The sequence below is a fragment of the Platalea leucorodia genome (genome assembly GCF_965183815.1).
Source record: "Platalea leucorodia genome assembly, chromosome: 5".
In the NCBI taxonomy this organism is placed as follows: Eukaryota; Metazoa; Chordata; class Aves; order Pelecaniformes; family Threskiornithidae; genus Platalea; species Platalea leucorodia.
The window spans coordinates 3,978,913-3,997,410 of record NC_138827.1 but is presented as its reverse complement, the minus strand read 5'-3'; the positions used below and the strand labels follow the sequence as shown (position 1 = coordinate 3,997,410).

The 18,498-nt window shown below is 42.9% G+C and overlaps 1 protein-coding gene across 1 annotated transcript; it reads right to left on the bottom strand.

The window, feature by feature from the left end:
• Nucleotides 1-550: 550 nt before the first annotated feature.
• Nucleotides 551-13,402, bottom strand: TVP23A (trans-golgi network vesicle protein 23 homolog A). Its single transcript, XM_082312110.1, has 7 exons — nucleotides 13,374-13,402; nucleotides 13,220-13,299; nucleotides 8,554-8,590; nucleotides 7,488-7,577; nucleotides 3,804-3,929; nucleotides 1,516-1,645; nucleotides 551-928 (listed from the first exon to the last, which is right to left on the bottom strand). Exons 1-7 carry the CDS (start codon nucleotides 13,380-13,382, stop codon nucleotides 858-860), a joined length of 543 nt encoding a protein of 180 aa, XP_082168236.1. The 5' UTR covers nucleotides 13,383-13,402; the 3' UTR covers nucleotides 551-857.
• Nucleotides 13,403-18,498: the final 5,096 nt, after the last annotated feature.

Here is an 18,498-nt window from a genome sequence, read left to right as displayed (position 1 = left end):
CACTGGGGCGTTGCGTCCAACGCGTCCGCTACGCGCACGGCGCAGGCTTTGTCCTGCCGTCTGCGCTGGGATGAATTGTAACGCCCCCTCTCTTACGGAGCAACATCACTTACGTATCTTTCCTTTCAGTGGAGAAGATGGATATTTAGAGTGAAATTCAGTGGAGCATTGGCTCCTTTTTTTTTATAATTGGCATCAGTTTTAAAATAAAAACCTACTAGAGTTTAGGCAAGTTAATTATAGTACAGGTACAATATTTTATTTATTGCAAGTATCAGAAGAAGGTAACATTTTAACTATTTATACATAACTGGCTGCTTCACACATGCTGTGTGAACGTGCTACGTGACTTTTGTTCTTCTACTCGACCCTAAGCCTGAACACTAAAAAATAAACATTTGTTATCTTTAATAGCGAAGAGGCCCTTTGTGATTGTAACTCCTCTTTTCACTGAGGAACCAAAGCTTTGAGAAATCAATATTATGTACAAGAGGGAAAGGCAATTTGATTTTGTTTATTGTAGTTCCAAAACTAAACAAATGAGCATCGTCTTCTGATTACATTCTAATTCTTGCTCAAGATAATCCAACAGCTTCAGGTTAGTTGACAGATTTATTTGTTAAAGCAGTGTGCTCTGTGTAAACCGTAAGCGTTGGTTTTGTGGCTTTACAAACTGCTTTTTGATGAAACTTTTAAGTGAGTAACCAAGGCTCTAAACCGTTCAGAACCGAAAGCCTCAAACACAAATGACATACCTGCGTGAAATAATACGGATTTATAACTCTAGAAGAACATTACTCCAACACCTTCATATGAAGAACGGCTTTCATAAATGAGTATTTGTCCTGCTCGTCCTTTTAGTTCTTCCTTATTTGATTATCCACTGCCTGGCTTCCCACGCGCTCCTCCGCAATTCTCCTTGTCTCTCCTGTAGAGTGAAGACAGGGAGCGCGGGTGTTAGCACAACCCCCTACGCAGGAATCTTCTCTCAGAAGCAGGGCGGAGGCTGGTGGAAGCCGGAGGGCTGAAGGTAGCGCCCAGCTGTGCCTGGGCAGAGGGGCTGTAACACCTCGGGAGGCGTCCCGCCGAGGATTTAACTTGGGGGACGTTCTGCGCGGGGCTTGAAAGCAGCTCCGTTGGGAAGCTCCAGAGGCTTCTGAACACAGAGCAAAGTCATGGAATCACAGAATCGTTAAGGTTGGAAAGGACCTCTGAGATCATCGAGTCCAACCGTTAACCTAACGGCCTGGTCCACCTCTAAACCCTGTCCCTGAGCGCCACATCCACGCGGTTTTTGAACGCTTCCAGGGACTGTGATTGCACCCCTGCCCTGGGTGACGTGGGGCACGGCCCCTCCGAGCGGGTTCCACCAGAGAGGCTTACGGGAGAACCACGACGGCCCTGCCGGGAGTTATCTTAGGAGCTAAGACCTGGGCAGAGCCAACACGAGAGCGCGAGGCAGGTCGGAGCGCGCCGCCGCGCGGGCTGCAGCTGCCGCACCACCTCGCTACTTACTCTTGGGAACATCCGCCGTGACAAAAAACCTTGACGTTACTCTGCCGCTGCTTTTTTGTCCCCCTAATTTGCAGTGGATGTAGCCATATAAATTAGCGGTCTGAAGGGAGATCCCAGCTATCACAAGAGCCTGTGGACAAACAGAAGTTCAGCTGGGACAAACAGACTGCTATATATAGACTGTCCGTGTGTGCATGTATCTATACATACTATTTAGATACACATCCACGACAGAAGAGCGGGATATTCCTTCCAATAATAAATGACCTTCAAAGAGATCCAATCATGTCAAACTTACACACAATAGTTCCTTTCGACAAAACGCCTCTCTTTTTATCAAAACACTGATGCAAATTTTTTTTCATCATTCTGTATCTTGAAAGACTTCATTGCTTTCCTAAAGGCACTTATTCAAAAAAGGACCTATTCAATGGATCCCGTAAACATTTCACTTTTTTTTAAAGCTGATTTGTATCTAAAAGTTTCACATCCAGATACCTGCAGGCTTGTTTAGCTGACAAATGCCTTGTTATATGTAACTAGGATCCCGTAACTTAGAGATTTACAAAGAGCATCGAGAGACAGGAATCGCTATCTAGCATTAACAGGCAGTGAGAATGATGAGATCCTGTCGTGGTACTCCAGGCTCAGCAGCGGGCAGAACCCACCTGACTCACTAATGAAATAACTTAAAAAAATGTTTTTCATAGAATCACAGAATCGTTAAGGTTGGAAAAGACCCTTAAGATCATCGAGTCCAACCGTTAACCCAGCACTGCCAAGCCCACCACTAAACCATGTCCTCGAGCACCACATCTATCCGTCCTTTAAATACCTCCAGGGATGGAGACTCAACCACTGCCCTGGGCAGCCTGTTCCAATGCTTGACCACCCTTTCGGTGAAGAAGTTTTTCCTAATATCCAACCTAAACCTCCCCTGGCGCAGCTTGAGGCCGTTCCCTCTCTTCCTATCACTTGTTACGAGGGAGAACAGACCGACCCCCACCTCGCTACAGCCTCCTTTCAGGGAGTTGTAGAGAGCAATAAGGGCTCCCCTCAGCCTCCTCTTCTCCAGACTAAACAACCCCAGCTCCCTCAGCTGCTCCTCCCCAGCCTTGTGCTCCAGACCCTTCCCCAGCTTCGTTGCCCTCCTCTGGCCACGCTCCAGCCCCTCCACGTCCTTCTTGTAGTGAGTTTCTTAGCCTCGGAAAGAGTTTCCTGGAAGCTGTCCTATGTTCGTTTGTGTAACTTGCCCTTTACGAGCACCTGAGCAACCCGCTTCCAGCACTAGGTGGGGTTCCTTCTCCAACCAGCTCTTAGTTTAGCAAACAATCTCTGGTCTTCAAAAACAAAGGTGGAGCCGTAGAGAAAGCCTGCTTTGATTTTAACTATTGCTTGTTTAGCTGCGCCGTTCGGGGTGCTAGAGAGCAGTTTATGATTTGCAATTGATTCACACCCATAGCTGAATTTCCCGTTTCATTTAGTAATGAAATGTAATCTTGGCTGTTACTGGTTGCATAGCTGCAGATGGCCAAGACACTTTTTGTCTTTTCAAACTGAATTAAGAAATTGTACTTAGCACAGCTTGGAGCTTGACAAAATGAATTCTGTGGTGATTATCCAAGCACTTAAAGTTTACAGGGGAAAATATGAAGATTTCATGGGCAAAAATATCTTAAGATAATGCAACATATGGGGTAAATTTCCTCTTGCATTTAGAAAAATGTGTCATGGTTTTCTTTTTTTTTTTTTTTTTTGTAGAGTAGATGGCTTATTAATACAGAAATTAGAAAATACATACTTAGAGCTCAATTTATAAGGTTTTAAGCACTATGATACCGATTCTTTCAAAAGGGAATGGCACCAGAGATCTAAAATCCTTACTTTTAAGAGCAAGTAACATTCAAGTCCCAAGGAGATGTGAAAACCTGAAAACCAGCATCACTGGTTCATTTTTTGGCCTCTCCTATTATTTTCCTTTGACTGAAATAACTTGGGGGAAAGTAAGTTGCTACAGTTCAAAAGAAGTCCGTAATTTTGCCAACCACTGAAGGTTCTCAAGGGAGATGAAGGAGCTGACGTCCGATAACCTAGTAGAAGCGAGGCTAAAAATTACGAATCCGTTGCGGAGCGCAGGGCTTGACTGCAGAAAACTCCTCTGATTTGTTGAAGCTCTTAGTGGGATTTTTGTACTGTTGGAAGATTTGGTTCAAAATCTAACAGATCTGGGGTTTCCCTCCACTAACGCTGTCTGCCAGCCGTAGGTCTTTCAGCACCCCCAGACTTACCAGCCATTTCAGCTTCAAGGAGAACAAGGTGCTAAAGAAAAACACTGTCCAAATAACTGGACAGATGATGAGACCGAGCCAAAAGATCCGAGCTTCAGCTTCCGTTGAGGCAGCTATTGTAGGCACCTAGGAGGAAAATTATTGAAACTGCTAGTCGCAGAGATAAAATCCACAATAAATAACAAATCAGCAGAGGAGGAGGAATGGTCAAAAGTACTTCTTTACCTAGATTTCACTTATTATACACACAGAAGGAAGACTGAATAAGCAGCGTAGTTGTTTTCTGCCTGCTGCCCTACCATACATGACAGCATTTTCTTTTCAATATGTTCTGGTCTCTGTTCATGTTTACATGAGAGAATTATTCCTTTTGTCAGCGGTAGCTCCCACTAACACCACAGATTAGTAGTACTTTAAAGTCAAAGGTCTGTTACACTGACAATTGCTTTTAAACTTCAGAAATACTAAGTTAACTTTGAAATGAGATTCAGACTTTCCCAAGGCCTTAGAGAAGTGTGAAACAGAAGACAGCGTTACAAGCAGTACTTCAGTGCGAGCGCTTCACTGTCTGTGGTGGAGATTCGCGACATGTGCCCTGTTCACAAATCAAAAGGATAGGGGGGAAAAAAATCAGTCCAGTATCGGAAAAGCTATAGTATCTAACGTGGAAATTGCAATGAGCTGTTGCAAGTGCGAACAAGCAAACTTTACAGATCCCCCCCCGGGATTTATCAGGTGGTTCCAGTTCAGACAATGGAATTCTCATAACAGTGCCCATTTCCATACATTTTCCTAAAAACATGCGGTATCTTAGCTTAATTTAAATCTTGCGTGAAGCTTAGTTTTCTATTATGTAAACTAATACTTCAGTTTTGCTTATGAAGTCCACTGATATTCCATAAATTAAGAACTGTGGCTTCGAAAATGCCTCTTCTGTAGTACCAGTGTTGGACACTACAGCAACTGCTGGCATCTCTGAAAGAGGCATCGTTATCCAGGGTGCTCTGTTTGTGTTCTTCAGGGAGAGCAAAAAAACCTCAAAGCAAGCTGCAGAAAGCCCTGGCTGAAGATTTCTTCAGGCCAGCACAACTCTTGTGTCTATCTGCGCTGAAAGGCTCATTGTTAGCTCCCAACACCTACAAGAAACTAGAGAAAGAGAATTGTTCAGAAGGTTCTGATCTCTCCTAGGAGACCAGAGTTGAAGATCTCGCTCCAAACCTCAGACCCCTCAACCGCCGCTAGCGCTAGCTTCTGAAATACAAGTTTCACAAGTGGGAAAGAAAACCCTGTGGACTCTTCCACTCTGAAAACTGAAAAGCCTTTTAGTTCATTTTCAGTATCTTGAAATCTCCATGTAAAAATAAGACCCATCCATCCATCCATCCATCCATCATGAGGCGGAAAATGGCATCCAACTTGCAAATACAGTTAAGTTACTCAATCTTGCCTAAGAAAACCCTGCAAGATGCAATAACTACAAGGTATCTTTAATTTTTTCATGTACCCTCTAAACCAGTGATGTTGCAGAGGTCCAGAGAATAACGTTCTATGCCTTCATAGTTACAGAAAAAGACGTGTTCTGAGTCAATAAAAGGATTTAATCACCTGTATCCCAAATTACTGACAAATTACCCAACAGTGACATTGTATTAGCACTATTTAAGAGAAAATAAAGTCAATACACCTGAGAACACTGCACCTAAAAGACCTAGTTAACTTGATGAGCAAGATTACAAAAGGCTGCAGTCATCCCAAAGGAAGGAGAGGGGAGTTGTGGTGTTTGCAATGTAGGTGTAAGAATTACTTTTCTTCCAGCAGAAGATGGGATTTTGCGGGCGAACTGCTGCTGCATCAGCAGCGCACCAGGAATTAGCTGCTTGTTGTCGGTGAGTGACTTGGAATATTTCTAAGCAAATTCACCCATAAAGGAAGAGATCTTAAAAAGTTGGCAGAGGAGGGGGGGAATGCCCGACTCTGGAAAGTAAGAAAATCGCATGTATTCCAGGACCTTGCCATGACAAGGTATTTCTCACAGATAAGCCATGACAAAAATACAATTTACTCTAATTACGTGTTCCTTCTTGTCATACTATCATTTTCACATTAATCAAGCTACTGTGTGTCAGAATTTTTGGAAGATTTTAGCCCGGACGGATGAGTCAACTTTGTACTTCTAGGCTAGAATTAACAAACTGTGATAGGTGAACTAGGCTTGCTCATTTTATGGTGATTTTGAGGTCAGGAGGTTATCTTGTGGATGCCACTGCTTTTAAGTGCTAAGAAAGCTCTTACTGTCTTGACTTGATGGAACTAAGAAACTCTGAAGGTCTTCTAGTTTCTTTGCTTTCATGCTTGCTTATGTTCTCTCTTAGGCTTCGCTTAGATTACGGGAAGAACGTTAACATCTGTTCTCTTCTTACTGGTGTGCAGCCCCACTGTGGCGGCTGCGCTCCTGCTCGGCCACGTTCTCGCTGCGAACGGGCGCAGGGCTGCTAGAGGGCAGTCCAGACCCACGCACCGAGCATTTTACGCTTCCTCAGTACCCAGGCTGTGTGCACAGCTGGATTTGCTTGAAAGGAATGGCCTGGTGAATAGCACTTGATGCGTTGTTCTGCCGGGCTCTTGTCTGAATGGGGCAGCGGAGAGAATTTTAGAAAGTGAAAGTGAAAACCTGCAGTCTTGACCCTGACAGCGGTGCCAAGTGCCATTTTATAGCTTTTTTGCTCAGGGTGTTGGGGGGGCACTAGCAGTGTCAGGATGCTCTGTGGTCTGGGTTCCATTCCCCACCATATTCCATGAGCGTGGTGCCAGAGGAGGGCCACGAAGATGATCAGAGGGCTGGAGCACCTCTCCTGTGAGGACAGGCTGAGAGAGTTGGGGTTGTTGAGCCTGGAGAAGAGAAGGCTCTGGGGAGGCCTTATAGCAGCCTTCCAGTACCTGAAGGGGCCTACAAGAAAGCTGGAGAGGGACTTTATACAAGGGCACGTAGTGACAGGACAAGGGGAAATGGCTTTAAACTGAAAGAGGGTACATTTAGGTTAGCGATAAGGAGGAAACTCTTCACTCTGGGGGTGGTGAGGCCCTGGCACAGGTTGCCCAGCAAAGCTGTGGATGCCCCATCCCTGGCAGTGTTCAAGGCCAGGCTGGATGGGGCTTGGAGTAACCTGGTCTGCTGGAAGGTGTCCCTGCCCATGGCAGGGGGTTGCAACCAGGTGATCTTTAAGGTCCCTTCCCACCCAAACCATTCTACGATTCTAAAACATTCTTTTTAAAATACTGAATTGGAACTATTCAGCATTGCTTTCAACGCAGATCTTTCCTGAACAGGATTCTGTGTTGGGATTAGCTATGGGAAGATGTGTTTGTTACAAGATGTTCTCACTAGAAAATAAAATAGAACTGCCAGAAACAGTTCATCCAGATGGTAGTACCATTCTATGAATATTTATTCTGCTGATGTATATGACGATGATGTTGCAAGACCAGTTTTGTTCTGAATGCTTCCAGGATGTGACAATCCAGTGTGCTTGCAACTGAATACTTACCTTGTCTTCTACAGAAGCTGGATAGAAAGTAGCTGTTACAAAGGTGCTCTATTTGTTACTTTATTTGACTTAGTATCAGCTTTACAATCTTTCCTATGGATTCTGTTTGTCCTGTGCCTACTTTTATTAACATACTTACCCTTTTTGCTTCAAACACCCAGTGGCTTTTTCCATCTTCATCAATCTGGTTCCACCAACGCAAACCAACCAAGAGTCTTCCTGTCACATTCTAGTGACAGAAACAATTATTTGCATTAATCGGTTGTACAATTCACTTGTCAGACTAACATTAAAAAGAAAAGACAAGCATGTCTGAAAATCGTATTCTTTTATCAAATCCCAAAATTAGTTCTAAAAGCTGTGCCAGCTTGAGCAGAACAGCCATTAAGGATGGATGAGTTACCACAAATTTAGAGGCCTGTTCTCCTCTTCTATTATAATTAGCACAATAACATTGATTTAGGTAAGAAATTATAGGATGTATCTTTTCTATCAGTTAGTTGGAGAAGCCCCTGATAAACAAATTTTCTCAGTAAGAGAGGAGAACGGCGAACAAAAACACACTGAAGAAATGGAAGGTTAATTGTAAGCAAGTAAGCTGCATGGGGTCGAGCAAACAAATTAAGAAAATATTTCTGCACCTGGATGAATATAGAAGTTTTCAGTGTACTGGAGGTGCTTCACTTTTACAGAACAAACGCCTTGTTCCATATGTGGAGCCCCTGGGGTCCTGGGCTGGGCTGACCCACCTGCCTGCACGTGATGAGGGCACTGGTGCTTGGATGTCCTTTGGCATCCATTACTGAAAGCCAGTATTACTTTATTGCTTTTTCTGAAGGGGGAAAGCACACAAACAAACCTACCTATGGCAAGGCAATTTTCTCACTGTATTAGTAGCTCCCATCAGCCACGGAGAACATGGTGATAAACAGTAACTAAGATATGTAAATGTCCTAATTACAATGGGCTTGACATTTAATAAATCAATAGATCACAATGGTTTTTTTACTTTTGTCAGTATACATATTTCCTTTTTTGTTGTATTTAATGGCACACAAAATACTTTCAAAGGTAATGACTATTCAGGGTCATCTTACCTTAACTGACCAAAAGTCAAAGGATAGAAGGAGGAGAATAGTGACAAAACAGGCAACAAAGCTGTTGCTGAACCAGTCACAGAACAAGTAGGTAATAATAGCACTCACTCGGAAAAACAGGTGGAAAAAGGTGGCCAGTGGGTGCCTAGAAAAAAAAAAAGAGAACAGAGACCACTTAGGAAGCTTTGGGACAAGAAGGAATGTTATAGTATTTGCTAACAACATAGTATAACACAACTATTTCTAGTCCATAATGGTGTTTTGGTTTGTAGCTGCTATTATTTCATATGTTGATCTATATCTTCATTATCAAAGCAATAGTATTTCCAATAGCCAACCTTCAATCTAAAGCTAAAAGATGGAATGTGTTGTTCATGTCAAAACTTTCTCAAAGATAGAACAAAACCCAGAGTCTTTCACCGGTTTCTTTGGTACTGCAGGAAGGAATTTAGTGGCTGTGTTCAACCCTAAAATCCTCATGGTTTTATGAAATAAATCAGCATTGCAAGGCACAAAAGAATTGAGACAGATCTTATGCCTTTCAAAACTGTTTTGAAAACAAGAACAGGAACTCAAATGTTAAAAAAAAAATTAAAAAATATAGCTGTTGGGTATAAGAAAAAATGAGCAGTCATATGTAATGTCTGAAACCAAACACTTCCTTTTACAGAGGGAATATGATTCGGGAATCTTACAGTTCTTATGAATAAATCTCACTAGACATCTGTGCTTTGCTCATCAAACAAAACTTTACCTATAACAAAATAAAGGGGAATTTCAGTGGAAGAAGTAACTACGTGGCACGGGATATCGGCCTGTACAGTAAGACAGGGGATTTGGAGAATGCTATAATGAGCACAGTACAATTTTCAGGGTAATACGCCAACTACAAAAGCTTATTCTGTACAGTTGTGTTTGTGTTTATTAGTTTAAAGTGATGATTAACTGGAGGCTATTGCATTTAAGCAACTTCTTCCTTTGAAGCTGAGTGAATAAAATTGTTTTCTGAATAGGATATTTTTTTCAGTCAGCAATTGTCTTGTTAAGCTCCTCTACCTCTGTAAGCAATTAACAGTAGTATAGCCTAGGTCATAATTAACTGTTCAACTATTAAAGTTGTTATTCTATTGTTGTGTATAATACAATGATACACATTATATACACCATTATAATGGTTTATTATAAACTTAAATTATAATTTGATTTGAATTATAATAGTTATATCTTTATTGTAATATTATTATGCTATAGCTGTTCAACTGTTCCAGTAATTATGTATTCTATAATGGCAATATTGTGCTTGTAGTACTACACACACATGACTGGACAAGCAAGCATGACGCACAGCTGTAGCTTATATTAACTCGTGATCATGCCCATGCTAACCTCAAACTTTCCAAAAACTTCTTCTGACTTAAAACTAAACATGTGACATTTTAAGCTAAAGGTGCTTTTTCTGCCGTAAGCAGACAGGTGGGTGGGTGGGTAGAGCGGAGGGCATATCGTGAACGGTCGAAAACAGATCATGTCTTGCTACTTCAAGTCTTGATCTTCTTCAAGAAGACGTAAGAGTTCATTACGTAAGTGTCAATACAAGCTATTCATAGATCACAACCCTAAAGCGCATCGGGGTGGACCGAGCTTTTGTAACTATATCACTGCTTCAAATGTGAAAGTAACTTTGGAGAAGCAGTGTTTCATGTTGGAGGTCAGATGATGAATTACTGTTTAGATGCTGAATTTGTTCCAATATCAAACTTTGAAGGGTGTTTACTAAACAAAACAGCATATGAGCAAGAGGCTCACATTTATTACAGTGCTAAATGCTTTACTGAGGCTATGGAATATCAGTCCTCTCGCAAGGATATGGCTAGCCAAGCCAAAGACACAGACTTGCAGGTTCTTGTCCTAGGGGAGGAATAGGGAGATATATCAAAACTTGCACCTCATTCTTTGGACAACTCTCTCAATCTCAGAAAATGTCCACCTATTTATGCTTTTAAAAAAAAAAAAATCCTTAAACTAACAGAATCAAGTAAATAAACTGTTCACTTCCTCACTTAACAGAACGTCATCTTAATTCACAGTCGTCAGATGAAACCTATAGCTCCTATTGTATACGAACAGAATTTTTAATGAGATAATCCTAATAGATAAAATTGTCCTTTAAAACCTGAAGCCAAATCATCCTTTTTGAAACAAAAAACTTTACAGCTTTTCTTAAGTGAATGCATTTATACTGAACTCAATTGTACTTTATAAATTTTTTAAAAGCTAATTTCCAGAAATATGATGGCATTAAGAAACCATTGCATAAGCTAACATGATTTATTGCACTAATGGAAGACAGTACAGGCTTTAAAAGAACCTTTTTTTTTTATGCATTCAAATCCAATAAAGGTAACTTAAAACTCTGCGCTGGCTCTGCTTGGCCTGCATTTGCTCCTGAAAGCATAGCAACCCACTTGCTTGGACTTCTAGTTATCCTATTGCATCTAAACATCCCTGTAGTGTAGAACTGGAGCCTTGAGGCTAAATGATTACCATTTATCTTGCTACAATACCCTCCATTCAGTTTGCAAGCACGATGCCTATTAAGGTAGGAATGAGCTCTTACGAATTTAGTTGCATCCCATATTAAGGAACCAAACTGGGTCAACCCTAAGGTTTACCACTGAACCACAGGAGAGTCATTCCCAGTACCTGCTCAGAAGTGCCACGGCAGCACTTTCTATGCTGCTTTGTATACCTCTGTCTGGTACTTCAAATATACCTAGGCAAATTTTGAACAAACGGGCTCAGTGGCTTGATCATCTTGCGTTACCTGGCTGATTTGAAAAAGAAGCGATCGTATGCTCCTAACTGTTCCAGATCAAATGCTCCGATACTGCAATGAACTGCAAAGACGGTGTAAGTTATCTTTTTCCTAACCTTCTTATTAAATGAGCCACTAACTAAATCACTATCCACATACCTTTTGTTTTTAAAGGAGCACCCACATAAACCTTGCAGAATCACAAAAAGCACAACCTGTCATAGCTTATGCAAATTCTGACCAAGTTCAAGATATAGGAAATAGGGATAAAGTTAAAGACAAATGAGTGGAAGGTGTTGTTATGCCCTCTAATAAGACAACAAAATTTTGCAGCATATGGGTGTGTTCCAGGCTTGTTTGCACAAGATTCTTTGGAAATACAAAAACAAACTTCTGTGTGAACTATGTAAGGAGTTTCATTTCTGTATTCTATAGCAGAAGATTTTTCAGTATGAGATTATCCTTTAGTATTGGCACAATGAGGGCAAGAAAGAAGAGCAGTCTCTAACGAAATAAGTATCTACACAAAGCAGATCAATTTAGAGTATGGTTTACTGATACTTTGCCTGTCTATATTATTGGGTAGCATGAACCACTAGGAACAGATCTCTAAAGTAACTGGTGCTGTGGACCTCCTACAAACATTGCAGGGTGGTTTCACTTCATGCTAACTCCATCTGGTCCCACAGACCGAATCTGTGGCTCATGTGCTCAAGACACACTCCCAAGTTGTATTTCTCAGCTTAGTTTAATCCTAGGCTATGTTCTCCAAGACTGCACCAAAATATAAACCTTCATTTAAAATGTGTGCTGCTGCTAAAGCACAGAAACAAAGCAACTCTGGGAACGTTAATCTTGTGTCAACTCATCATGTAGTTGCAAAGTCCAATGCACTGAAGGGCAGAAATGCTTCACCAGACAGTAGTAAAACAGAGTAAATGTATTGTAAAGCTATGTGATTGCTTGTTTGCACATCTCAAATAACATTTGTTAGGCTTAACAGCTCTTATTTTTCTTTGTTTATACCTACAAGAAATACTAACACTGTAAAAGACCAGAGTAAACTGGAGCACGGTGGAAGGGAAGAAAGCAATATAAATCAAAGCTGATTATAGACATTACTGACAAGTGCATGCATATGTATAATTCCTTTGACATAAAACTTTTCCCCTGACAGTCTTTGACTGGAGATTCTTCAAAAGCCACTGAACAGCTCTGTCACCTGGGACCTCGGTGAGAGCAGAGCTGAGAGTGACACCTCTGGTAACGTAATGGTAGGCTGCTTCACCGGACAGATGAGACGGATCAATGGGTTGGGTTTTCTTGGGTAACAGCTACAAGGATAAGATACAGTATATTTCACACATCACATCCCCTGGTAGGAAAACATGACAGTTTTATTGCGAACAACTTGTTGTTTCCCTTCAGCTGGGTGTGCAATGCAATGCCAGAGCACTCTGCTGCACAACTTGTTTTGCTGAAAAGGAGAGCGCTCTCCACTTCTCCAGCACTAAAAAAAAAATACTGTTTGGTTGGGTTTGGGTTTTGGTGGTGTTTTTTTGGTGTGGTTTTTGGGTTTTGGTTGTTTGTTTTTTTTTTTTGGCGATATGTTGGCTCTGGGTATGTAAAATTTCTGTTTCCAACGGCAGGACGAGGGTGAGCCTGCCGAGCAGCGGCGCGGCTGGCAGGGCCATGGGACTCCGCTGCTCCAGCCCGGGCAGCCGGAGCGGGCTGCCAGCACCGACCGGAGGCTCCGCAGCCTCCCCGGGCAGCCTGTACCAGCGCTTGACCACCCTCCCTGTGAAAAAAAACAATGCGAATTAAGCGTTTAAACGGCGTTTCTTGTAGGTCGGTGCGTCAGTCAGCAAGGGCTGCCCAGGCCCGGTTACCTCAGGCGGGCGCCGCGACGCTGAGGCCTCCGCGCCGGGGCCGGGCCCGCTCCGCTCCCCGCGCCGTTACCTGATCTTTGCTTTCCGCAGCGCCAGCTCCTCCTCGCTCCCGAAGTCGAGGGACACATCCTCGGTGTCGTCCACCAGCGCCTGCGGCGGGGAGCCCGTCAGCGGGGAGGGACCGGGGCAGCCGCGCCGCCGCCCCCGCCCCGCACCGCCTCTACCTGCTTCATCCTCCGGCCGCGCAGCCCGCTCGCAGGCGCGGCGGCCGCCGGGGCGCGGCCGGTGTTTCAGGGAAAAGGGTCCGGGCTGCCGCCTGCCCGGGCTGGGAGCGCGGCGGGCCCGGCCCCGGCCGGGGGTCGCCCCCCCCTCGCCCGGGGCCGTGCCCGGGGCTCGGCAGCGCCTGGGAGCGGGACGACCCCCGTTAAACCGGTGCTAGCGGTGGGCCCGGCGGGGAGGCCTGCCTCCTCCCTGGCGTCCGTCTGGCTGAGGTGGCTTTAGCTGCCGGCCTCCTCCCCGTCAGGGTTAGGCTGCCGGGGCCGGGTCGGGGGCGGGCCGGCGGGCCCCGTCGGTGGGCGATGCTGCGGGCGTGAGGGGCCGCGGTCCTCGGTGTAGCCGGGGCCCTTTGTTCTAACATGTCCGCCGCGCTGAGGCCCCAACCTGGACAGGGCTTCTTCAGTCTTGTGCTGAAGATAAACCCCAAAAGGAAAAAGTAGCGGAGAGAAAGGTGAACGTCCGTGGGCAAATGCAATATGCACCTGCACGCCTCGTTTGAGGACAGCAGCCTGCTGTCCTGTCGGTGCTGGGCCAAACCCCTGCCCCTGCTGTGATGCAGCTTTTGGGGGGCAGTCCAGTACGGCCGCAACGCTGCGGAGGTACTACGAGTGCCACGTAGGTAACTCAGCCCTTTCGTTAAAGATTTCTCCTGCTTTTATTTAAATTGCAGGTGGATCATGCAGCGGAGTTAAGGAAGTAGGAAAGTGAAATGAGACAACTGACACAGTAATGGAGGGAAGTAGTCCAGTTGATACACGGATGCTTCTCCTCACAGTCCAAATCTCCCCAAGGGAGAAACGGAGTATTCAGAGAGTCCCTGAAATGAAACTCAATAGCAATGAAGAATAGTATGGGAGACCTTATTGCTCTCTACAACTACCTGAAAGGAGGCTGTAGCGAGGTGGGGGTCGGTCTCTTCTCCCCAGTAACAAGGGATAGGACGAGAGGAAACGGCCTCAAGCTGCGCCAGGGGAGGTTTAGGTTGGATATTAGGAAAAACTTCTTCACTGAGAGGGTGGTCAAGCATTGGAACAGGCTGCCCAGGGAAGTGGTTTAGTGTCCATCCCTGGAGGGATTTAAAGAACGGATAGATGTGGTGCTCGAGGACATGGTTTAGTGGTGGGCTTGGCAGCGCTAGGTTAACGGTTGGACTCGATGATCTTAAGGGTCTTTTCCAACCTTAACGATTCTATGAAGTTACTATTAAGCAGGTATCCTTTATTGCAGTGCTGGGCAGCACTGGGGATTCTCCACCATAAGTGCTCCAACGAGTTAATGAATTTTTAGAGAATATATACTATACAATCATACATATTCATAGGTTTTCTGGGAATTTGTTTACGCAAACATGAGATTTCCAGGAACTTATTAGCATATGTAAATATCCAGTTTGCTTGCGTAGTCATCGCTCGTGGTGGTCTTCAAGTGGTCTTTGGGGGTCTTCTCGTAGTCTTCACTGTGGTCGCTGATTGACCCTTGCTTCTGCGCAAACTCAGTCCTAGGATCACGTAGACGTTGTCCTTCAAGACTATTGTTGCCATTCTTCTGTTTCTTCCTATCTTCATGGTTCCATGCATCTGTTCTCCCAAGGCCAAGTTGTCTGTAACGAGATTGTCCCGGAGCCCCCCCTTATCTTGTAACTGTTCTTCTAGCTACTCCCTAAATCACATCAAACTGTAAAGTATTCACAACATCCTTAAATCACACCAGGGTGTCTTCTGATCTAATTAAGTGACTAAGGTATTTACAACATCTTTCTTGCTCTTGTGGTTTTTAACCCTTTCACAGTCAGCTAAGTATGAAGTGGAGGATCAAGGAAGATCTGGTAAATCACAGCCATTTGTAGATCTGACTAGCAACTAGCATTAAATAAGCCTGCAAAACAGCTTCCTAGTCTTTTCTAAAATATCTAACTAAACCAGAATGTATCTGTTGAGTAACTGCAGAAGTTGCTACGGTGAACACTTCAAAAACATTAATTGGAAAGTAGCTTTGTGCAAGACCTGTTAGTAGAGCAAGACAATATATGCATCAGAAAAACTGGTAGAGCTGTTCTTGGTAGGATTTGTAATTGTAGGGGGGGAAAGGTGTATTTTATGACTGGTAGTGTTAGTATTGCGCTAGTCATATTTTGGCCTTGGTAGTGTTAAAACATCACTTTATAGCGTGTCAGTAAGTACAGCAGACTTGCACTAAAAAACTGAATAGACCGTCTGTAATTTGATGGGATGGCTCACGATAGCCTACCATATTAAAATACTTAAGTAGGCTTTCACTCGCAAAGAAGATATGAACTCTTTGAGAGCTATCATGAGATAGAATTATTCAATAACAATGTGTATACCTGTAACTGACCTCTCTTTCATTTACTGTATCAACATGCCCTTCTGCTTATGAGCAATATATTAACAATAAGTCAAATAGAACCGGCTTCTGACTCAGAAGCAGCTCCCGGAATGGCACTGACAGAAGCATTAAGCAGCGGAGGGAGGTCTCACATCTTTTTGACTGCCAGATTATTCATCTCAGCTGCTGTAACAGCTTTTCTTTCACCTCTCAGCACAGTTCTGCCAGCAAGCCTGATGGTTTTAATGTAGTAATCCTGCCATGTTGCTGTATTGTCTGAGCCGTTGCATTTTTGTTCTAAGTCACCAGAAAATAACTGTGTGCTACGCTCCTTATCAGACAAAACTGTGCTTGCTTCTGTGGGAGAGGTGACAATTAGCCTGTCACAACATTAGGTGTCTGATATACTCTGGTGCTGCTAACTGATTTCATTAGAGATGAAATGATGTAACTGAAAAAGAACCAGAACCTGGGTTTTGTTTTGTAATTTTAAAACAGGTAAATGTTTCTTTAATTTTCCCTCCTTCCAGTGCTTGTCTCCACTGATTCACTGTAGAGATTATCTGTTTTCCTAATAAACTCTATTAAATAATCCCACGGAAGACTATCGCTATACTATGCAAATGGTTTTAGTAATATTCTCTAAAAAGCTATGTCAAATTATGTTGTGTGATTATTCTAAGTATTGTGTGGGTTATCATTTTCTTTTAGAGCAAATTAAGAGCTAGAAAGAATCTTGAGTCACTAGAGGAATCATTGGTCAAACCAAGAATCTCTTTATTTTGGGATTGTTAGAAAAGCATTCTTCCTTGTTTTAAAATGAATACATCCAAGCAAAACCTCATTAGAAGTTTCCAGTGTTTTCTAGGATTTCGTAGAACAAACTCTCCTATTTTCAACATTTTTTCAGCGTTCCAATTTAACTACAAATTATTTAAACACTGGAAAGATTAGCAACACCCTAAAGGTGATATAAGTCCTCAAATACTGCTTCAACAGCACAAAATTTAAAGATAGTTACGCTGAATTTATGAATTGTGGTTTGGTTTTCAGGTTTGTACACAGGAAAACCTTGACCATTTATGAAATATATTGAGATTTCATTTAATTGCTGCCTGAAACATGTAGCATAAAATAGTTCAAAACTGTATCATTTGCTGCTGTGCACTTGCCATTACCTTACAGTCAATCCTGTCCCCAGAATAAATAATGGCCTTTCTGTCGTGGAGCACTACCAATGCCAAAGGCTTGGTATGAATAACTGAGAAATCTCTCCCGGTCTCTGTTGAAACAATAAATAGAACCTCCTCTAAGATGAATACAGTGTTGTATTCACGGGATTAACATGAAGTCAGCTGATTTCTCTTTTTCTTTGGAGCGGTGCCCAGAATCTTGCTCTGGTGTGGTATCAGAGGCCTGCCCTGTGAACTGCACAAGGATATTTTGAGTAACTCCACAGTTCTTGCTCTGGTTTAAGTATCTCAGTGGTGTTGACGTATTCTGTTCCTCTGACTATTGGAAAACATTGTTAATCCAAGAATAACTCTTCCCTCACTCACATTAAATACAGCTACAGGGTTTGTTGGAGGTTCAATAAAATATTTAAATTTTGAGGAGATAGGCCAAATTAGAGAGGTCGTTAAATAGATAACTTTCTAATAGCATTGCCTTCTAATTAATTTGTAAAAGATGATTTCCTGCTTTGGCCCAGAACCAATTTCTGTGGAATTTTTTGGCTGTACATACCTGAATTGTTGTCGTCGGCAGCCCTGTATTAACAGGGGAGAAGCTGCAGCACTTACTTGTCAGATCAGGGTAGTGTCTTTAGGTTGGGTGATGTGTAGCAAGACACTCTCAGTAGAGATCAAGTTCTGCCATCAGTAGGAAATGGGTAACCAAAAGATATGTCAAAGCTGAAGAGGTTTGGGCCCTAAATATACATGGAGATTAAAAAAAATAAAACAAACAAACAAACAAAAAAAACCAACAAAAAAAAAGCTAAAAGGCTGTATTGATCCTTCATTCAGTTATGTCTAAAGAGATGAAAAATAATTTTTGAGTATCTCAAGAGGGGAGTGTAAATACCCATTATTGCACAGTAAGTGGCTTTGATTCTAAGAAGTGCAGTAGTATCTGTATTCCTTTCAGTTAGGAAAAAATCAAGAAAACATTACATATTTTTGCTAAATAGCTTATTTTGTCCTCTGTATTCACCGTGTGGCTTTAGGCCCTATTTAACTCATGCTGTAGGACTCTCTAGTGCGGTTACCTGGGAGACAAAATGCTTTGCAATTATTAATGAGTTTACTTCAGTATCTTTTTCTGTTGAGACTGTGCAGTCTTAGAAACAGCCAAAACGAAGGCAGACCAAAGCAAAGTCATCAGCTTTCTTCCAGCTTGGGGTGCATTGCTCCCCAACATTTGGATGCAGGCTTCTTAGTGTGTTTAGCTTTATACATCTCTTGATATGTTCAAAGCTTCAGTCATTCTCAGCTGCAGTTCTTGGTAGTTGTTACTTCTGCAAATCATCTCTCATGTTGCAATTTGGGAATTCCAAAAATAAGAAAGTTGGGCTGTTTGGATGCCTGTCAAAAGTTTGATTTCAGTGACTTCATAGATCCACTGTGGGAAGCAGGGATAGGATCCGTCTCCCAGAGTGACAGTCTTCTGATTTCTTGGCGTGCTTGGGGTCCCTTCCCTCCTTTGCTATATGAATTTCAAAGGCCT

Bases quoted from the DNA above. Each gene is read 5' to 3' on its own strand.
- TVP23A (XM_082312110.1), bottom strand. The intron at 3,930-7,487 runs GTAAGTATGTTA...TTTTCCTCCTAG, and splicing joins GGGTGTTTGAAGCAAAAAGG to GTGCCTACAATAGCTGCCTC. The intron at 929-1,515 runs GTAAGTAGCGAG...TTCACTCTACAG, and splicing joins CACGGCGGATGTTCCCAAGA to GAGAGACAAGGAGAATTGCG.